Source organism: Elaeis guineensis, chromosome 6, assembly GCF_000442705.2.
Source record: "Elaeis guineensis isolate ETL-2024a chromosome 6, EG11, whole genome shotgun sequence".
NCBI classification, from domain to species: Eukaryota; Viridiplantae; Streptophyta; class Magnoliopsida; order Arecales; family Arecaceae; genus Elaeis; species Elaeis guineensis.
Genome location: NC_025998.2, coordinates 125,116,384 through 125,124,218, shown reverse-complemented (window position 1 = coordinate 125,124,218; position 7,835 = coordinate 125,116,384). Strand labels below are relative to the sequence as shown.

General features: G+C 41.7%; 1 protein-coding gene across 1 annotated transcript; it reads left to right on the top strand.

The window, feature by feature from the left end:
• The first annotated feature begins 1,773 nt into the window (after positions 1-1,773).
• LOC105060017 (uncharacterized) lies at positions 1,774-6,147 on the top strand. The gene has a single exon (XM_010943569.4). The coding sequence runs from the start codon at positions 2,657-2,659 to the stop codon at positions 5,489-5,491; it is 2,835 nt and encodes a 944-aa protein (XP_010941871.1). The 5' UTR covers positions 1,774-2,656; the 3' UTR covers positions 5,492-6,147.
• Positions 6,148-7,835: the final 1,688 nt, after the last annotated feature.

Below are 7,835 nucleotides of genomic sequence, written 5' to 3'. Positions count from 1 at the left end.
ATCTTTTCTCTTCATTCATCTTTCATAATTTTTTTTTTAATCAAATGATAGATGAAAGTTATCCATCCTTCCAACCTCATACAGCCTTCCTTTTATGATCCCAAACAAACACATGACTACTTAAGCATGTCAAAGACAAGTATTAGCTTATCATATGTCAGTAATTGATCATACACATCCAACTTTGTGGTCTTGATTTCAGTTGCTTAATTTTATCACGAAGTCATCATGTGGCACAGACTTATTTGAGAAATAAACATCTGTATCCCATAAAGATTTATATTAATTGCATTTTGCTAATCGATCATCCCTGTCTGGCTTCCTTTTTTCTTGGTAAGATATTTTGCTAGACATCTCCATGTGGCGTGTAATGTTTCAAGATTATGTTCGACATGACCAATAGTCATTTTTCAGACCATAAGTTAAATAGAAAACAGTGTTATTGACTAATGATAATATATAGTAGAAAATCGTTCTCAGCCAAATATATAAAAGCAGGAACGTAACAAGAAGCAACCTAAAAAGTCAAGCTCACTTATTTCCGTTATAATAAGAATTTGGTCCACAAGGAGCTACCAGCATGAAGTCCTTTTCGCAGTGCTGGTTTCTTGGGTTCTGGTGTAGTGATGAGGAAATTTTCCTGGTGAATCTTCATATCATTGTCCAGTAAAAAAATGGCATGAGTATGGTTATGAATTCATGCCGCTGAAGGCTGGTGCGGCGTTGACCTCTGATTGAATCGTCTTTTTATCCATAAATGGTTGCCATGCCTACCAACTCTTGGTGTTTTAGGATTATACGACGTTTATGCTTCTGTACATCATCTGTCACCAAACATAAATTCTTCTCTTATATCATTTATTCCAAAATCATTAACAAATGTATATATCTATGATAAACATGTAGAGTTGAAATCGGATCAGATATTAATATATCCATATCTATATTTATTTTTTCGATGAATATTGGTATAAATATAGATGGTAGTTAGATGCAAATATGATATAAAACAAAGAATTTACTAAATAATAGATGAATCAAATTAATAATATGTTAATATAATTATTTATTTTTTAAAAAATTATGATTATGATATAATTATATAAAATTTTATAAGTAGAATAACAGTCAGAGGTGTCTATTAACATTGATGTTTATTTTTTTATTATATATATATATATTTATGTGTGTGTGGATATTAATTAGATATTTAAATTTGCATCCATGTTGGGATAGATTTGGAAATTAAAATGAATCTAGATGGATATTCATTTCTGAAACAAATTCTGCTATACTTTGTCATGGGATGTCTTTCCAACTCACGGTTTGCTCCAAATCAAAGGAACTCGATGGCTAAACCACAAACTGTTGGCACAAAAAGAGAAAATTGAGGAGTTGAAAGCCACGTGGCAAGGTCTGCAGAATAAAAAGCGAGATAAGCTCAAAACGCACGCCCATGACAGCGCATAGCTTATCAGTGGCTGTGGCCGGTGATTATTGACCTTGGCCCAACAACAAAAGGCGGCAAGAGAGCCCACCCCAAATACCATGCCACCCCACAAGTATTTAATTGGCTGTTTGATGACAGTGACGTGGCAGGGCCTTATTTAAAGGAAAATACAATATTTTATCTTGAGAAGTCAATGGCCATGCCCTTTTTTTTATAATTAATATCAGCTATTAATCGATTGACTAATTTGTTTTTTTTTTTTTAACTGTGAGTTAAACAGCAGGAGGAGGGGGGGAGGGGGGAGGGGAGAGAGAGAGAGAGAGAGAGAGAGAGTAGGTGGCGTTGGTGTAGGGCTAGGGGCTATAATGGGCGAGGGGAGGAGCAGGAGGAGATAATGAATGCAAACCAATGGAGTAATGGTGCGGAGGGGAAGGATGGCCTGCTTTTAATTTGTTGCAGGGAGAGGTTGGCGGAGAGAAGCCACAGAAAGGGTATAAAGGGGTTGGAGTCTGTTCATTTGGAGGGGTTTGTAGATCTGGGTGTCTGTTGGGGTGGGGGGGAAGATCTGTTCTTTTGGCTGCTCTGAAGGGCTTAAATTAGGGTTCCTGGGACTTGTTTTTGGACCCCTTTTATCGGATTGTCTTCTTTTTTTTTTTTGGCTTTGGATTCTGGAGTTCTTGTGGATCTCCAGTCTTTCTTCTTTGCTTTTGAGTGGGGTTCAGGTGTTTAGGGCTTCAGAAGCGTCTGGGTATTGATGTTTTAGAGTGAGTAGAAAAGGACAAAGGGTTTGTTTTGGAATCAAAATCTAATCTTGCTTCAGTTTTCTTCTTTTTCTCTTTTTCGTTTTGATAAAACTTCTTTTTCTCTTTCTCTTTTGCTTCTTTTCCTCTGAATGTGATTTTGATCCTCTCAAAGTTCTCATGTTCGGGGGTTTCGTCAATGGGAATCTCTGGTATTAGAGTTCGAATTTTTTTTTTTTTTTTTTTCAAACCCTAAAGTAAAAGTCCTCAAACCACGTTAGAAGTTCGGGAATGTTGTTGAATCTCTAGGGTTTTCTGCCCTCCCTTTACGCAACACCGTCCCCACCGATTCAAGCTTCGATTTTTGAACGAAAGCTCGGATTTTGACCCTCTCTGTGCTTGCTAGGGTTAGGGTTTGGATCCAAGTCTGATGGTCTTTTGAGGGTTTTCGAGGAGCTTGGCATACATGCATCTGTCTCTATGGAAACCGATATCCCACTGCGCCGCCCTGATCCTCGAGAAGAAGAACCGGTGGCGGGATGGATCCTCCGGCTCGTCGGAGGAGAGCAAGCGGCGGCCTTCGATGCTCCGGCAGCTGCAGGAGAGCAAGCTCCGGGAGGCACTCGAGGAGGCCTCCGAGGATGGCTCCCTTTTCAAGTCCCAGGACGTGGACGCCGAGCCCTTCGGCAACCCTGAGGAGGGCTCCATCGGCCGGTCGCGGTCCCTTGCCCGCCTTCATGCACAGCGGGAGTTCCTACGCGCCACCGCGCTCGCTGCCGAACGCACCTTCCACTCTGCTGATGCCATTCCCGATCTTGAAGAGGCTTTCTCCAAGTTCCTCACCATGTACCCCAAGTACCAGTCATCTGGCGAGATTGACAAGCTGAGGTCCGATGAGTACTCTCACCTTTCCGACGCCGGTGCCAAGGTATGCCTAGATTACTGTGGCTTTGGCCTCTTCTCTTACCTTCAGAGCTTTCAGAACTGGGAGTCCTCTGCTTTTAGTTTATCAGAGATCACTGCCAATTTGAGCAACCATGCTCTCTATGGTGGTGCCGAGAAAGGCACTGCCGAGCATGATATCAAGACCCGGATAATGGACTATCTGAACATTCCCGAGAATGAGTATGGTCTCGTCTTTACTGTCAGTAGAGGTTCTGCATTTAAATTGCTAGCAGAATCTTACCCATTTCACACAAACAAGAAGCTGCTGACAATGTTTGATCATGAGAGCCAGTCTGTGAATTGGATGGCTCAGAGTGCAAAGGAGAAGGGTGCAAAGATATACAATGCATGGTTCAAATGGCCGACGCTCAAAATCTGCTCCACGGAGTTGAGGAAGCAGATGTCGACCAAGAAGAGGAGGAAAAGGGATTCGGCTGTTGGTCTCTTTGTGTTCCCAGTTCAGTCTAGAGTTACTGGAGCTAAGTATTCTTATCAGTGGATGGCATTGGCACAGCAGAATAATTGGCATGTCTTGCTTGATGCTGGGTCTTTGGGTCCCAAGGACATGGATTCACTGGGGCTGTCCCTTTTCCGGCCGGATTTCATTATAACATCATTCTACCGTGTGTTTGGGTTTGACCCAACTGGTTTTGGATGCCTCCTTATCAAGAAGTCAGTGATGGGTAGCTTGCAGAACTCAAACGGTGGCACTGGATCGGGAATGGTGAGGATTGTTCCAGTGTTTCCCCAGTATCTGAGTGACTCTGTCGATGGTCTGGATGTACTGGATGGGCTTGAAGATGAGATAGTCAATGGAAATGATGAATCATTGCATTCTGATGCCTACCGACGATCACAATTGCCAGCTTTCTCTGGTGCATTTACATCAGCTCAAGTGAGAGATGTGTTCGAAAGTGAGATGGATCATGATAACAGCTCTGACAGAGATGGGGCAAGTACCATCTTTGAGGAGACAGAGAGCATTTCTGTTGGGGAGGTCATGAAAAGCCCAATTTTTAGTGAGGATGAGTCGTCAGAGAACTCCTTCTGGATTGATCTGGGTCAGAGCCCATATGGGTCAGACAATTCAGGGCAGTTGCACAAAGGGAAGTTGGGATCTCCATTACCACCTTCTTGGTTTGCTGGGAGGAAAAATCATAAGAAGGTCTCTCCAAAAGTGACATCCAATAAATCAAAGAGCCCACTTTATGATGATCATGTATTATCTTTTGATGCAGCTGTCCTATCAGTCTCACAGGAACTGGACCGTGTTAAGGAAGATCCTGAAGAGGAGCATCCAGAACAAGGCCGAAACAATGGAGATTTCCAGCATGTCAGTGAGATTCAGGAAGAGCCTGAAATCAAGGAAGCAGCAGGTACACGAGCTGTGAAGTTTTCCACTACTAATGGAATGAAAACCAGCAACTCAGCTTCTGTCTTTGGTTGCCACGGCGGTCATGAGAATGGTTCAACGTCTGAAATATGCCAAGAAGGCCATGTTGAGGCAAAAGAAAGTGCCATAAGAAGGGAAACAGAAGGTGAGTTTCGGCTATTGGGAAGGAGAGAAGGAAATAATAACAGATTTGCTGGAGGTAGATTTTTTGGTGTGGAAGAGAGTGAAAGGGTCATAAGCATGGGACGCAGGGTGTCCTTCAGCATGGAGGACAGCAAGCCTGCAGAAAGATTATATCACACTTCAGATGCTGGTGAAGCATCTACGCATGCACTAGGTGATGATGATGGCCTAAGTGATGATGATGAGGATGCTCAAGAGTGGGGCAGAAGGGAGCCTGAGATTATTTGCAGGCATCTTGACCATGGGAACATGATGGGTCTTAACAAAACCACTATTAGATTGCGCTATCTGATCAACTGGCTGGTTACCTCATTGCTGCAGTTGCGCTTTCCAGATTCAGGTGGGGGCACTGGTCTTCCTCTTGTCCAAATCTATGGTCCAAAAATTAAGTATGAAAGAGGTGCAGCTGTGGCATTCAATGTGAAGGATAGCAGCGGGTCACTGGTTAACCCAGAAATTGTTCAAAAGCTGGCTGAGAAGAATGGCATTTCTTTGGGCATTGGCTTCCTTAGTCATATAAGGATCATGGAAAGCCAGAAGCAGTCACATGGGGCAGTGGATTTTACTGATACTTCATTCTGCCAGCCTACATCAAATGGTCGCCATGACAGTAAGACCAAGAATGCTATTATCAGAGTGGAGGTTGTTACTGCTTCCCTTGGATTCCTCACAAACTTTGAAGATGTGTACAAGATGTGGGCTTTTGTGGCCAAATTTCTGGATCCAGCCTTTCTCGAAAGCGATAGACTATCCACAGTTGTGGAGGTAACAGAATCATAGCCAGCAGAATTTGGTCCGCAGATGCTGTCAAGCTTTGAGGGAGGCCTGCAGCCTCCTGTGCAGCTCGAACATACAAGAATAATCATGAATGAGGGTGGTGGTTTGGTTCGGGGGATGCAGGAAGCTAACAGAACCGAAGGAGTTGTTTAACTTTCATCTGCCTCTTTTGGATCCCATGGGAGTTTCCTCATCAGAAAGGGATGATAGCTTACAGTTCTGCAGGTAAATTTATTTATTCTTGGCCTGTTTCCTAGATATCTATGATGTTGTTTCATGTGGAGTTTGCGAAATATGTACCACCGAGTTATCAGTGGAGCATCTTTTCGGTCAAATGATGTTTGTAAAGCAGAAGTGAATGGGCAGGAAACAGTTCTGCTACATTGTAAGATACTCATTGCTCAGATAGGAAGACGAAGCAAGCAATTTTTACCCCTTCTTTTTCCATTCTCATGGGTTTGACTTCATGTCTGCAACTGGTGGTGTATCAAATGGTTTCAATATATCAGTTAGAGAGATCTTGAAAATTTGTTCTTTTTATATATTTGTTTGATTTTCCCTATGATTTATGTTGCTGTCCCTGTTAAGTCACACTTTTCTGTGGCTCTGTCTATCTAGGATTTCATATAGCATATTTACTAAGAAGATATTGGAGTGCAGTTGATTGGATTCTTTGAGTTGAATGACTTGTTTGGAGTCATGGCCATGAGAACTTAGAATAGTTGTTTTGCTGTCAGGGTAAATCTTCTGTTGGGAACCTTAATTTCGTTATTTTGTTTAATAGAATTGAAATTGGTTCATAGGATGATCAGATGGCTTATATTATCATTTTGTTGCATGTAACCTAGTGTGCTAAAGCACCCGTCTGCATGTGGTCAGTCCAGTTGGCGGATCCTGAGGTTATACTTTAAGAGTGGGAACTGTTTTCTTTTGTCAGGTTCTTTGTGGCTTAGAAAGAATCCACACATAAACCTCTGTTGAATTTATTTTTCTCAACCTTGATCTGTTTTAGGTCAAGGTATGCGATACATTCTAACAAGTGGCAATTGATTACCGAGATACGATTATAAGGCCATCACTGTTGTTATCCAACTTCTGGTTGCATATGAACTCATTTTTTTCATCCTTTAATCAGAGCATTCAAACTTCTCTTGAATTCAATAAAAGATTGCTCGCAATCCTGGCCCATCAATATCCATTTGCATTGGGGAATATCTTGTTTCTTTATTTATCAAGTACTTGTTTGAGTGGCACTATATTCAAAGTCACTTGTTCTTCCCCCTAGTGACATTATGAGGCTGAAAAACTTAGGAGCTATGCTCAAGTTAGTTTGTGCGTTAGCCCCGAAATGGATGGGAAATTTTGTAGAAGATTGTGATATTAGAAGGAAATTTGCTTTATATTGTTTGTCATAAGGAAAACTCAGTGAAAATTTTCAAATTATCTACTTGATTGACATCTTCATAGGTCCGGGCCCCTGGATCTAAATGGGTGCAGTTCTTGCTTATACATGAGATTCACTTTTCTAGCAGAGTTGTTTGCGTGGGGAGGAGTCACTCGTAATTTGAACTCTAGTGATAATGACAAGCAACAGAAAAAGGCAGATGAATGTGTATTGGAAACTTATGCTGGTTAGTTTGTTGTTGATTCATAATGTGTTTGTTGCTTAGAATTAAGTCGAAAGACTGGCATCAGCAAGGATCAAAATCGAAAGTACAAATACTTGATATTTAGCTAAATAATTCAAGTTCCCCTTTTTTGGTTTTTGGTGAAAGTAGGATGGCTTTTCCGACCATGTAATCTACACCAAGGAACAGGTGGGAGAACTAATTATAGGCATGTCCCTGACATGCAGAGCAGGTAAGCAATGATGGGTATTTTTTTACTTCCTTGGTCTTTTACATCTCATAGCTAATTACCCTGTCCCCATGCATTCAGAAATCCCACTCTAGTTTATTGACGTTTCCAAACTTTTCCGCTGCTCTTCCTGGATTGTTTAGGGATTGCTGTGGTCTGGTGAATGGGAGGTGGGTCTCGGTTTAGCAAAACAAACCTGTCATGATCCACTCGTCAACTCCCTATCATTCAAAGATGAAATGATGGACATGAGGACCAATGACCACAGAAACTAGTTGGTGGAGAGCACCTGTTAACATCAATACAGAAGTACTTACCAAACAGTTATAGGAGAACCACAGGTGCTCCTTTTTCTTCGTCAAATGGATTGGTACAGTGATGGTTGTGGCATTACATGAAAAGAAAAAACAAGTGGCCCTTTGACAAGAGGGGTATATAAAGGTGCAACACTTGCTGATGACTTCAGTGCTTTTAAAAGCAAACCTCTTGT

Bases quoted from the DNA above. Each gene is read 5' to 3' on its own strand.
- LOC105060017 (XM_010943569.4), top strand. From the start codon at position 2,657: ATGCATCTGTCTCTATGGAAACCGATATCCCACTGCGCCGCCCTGATC.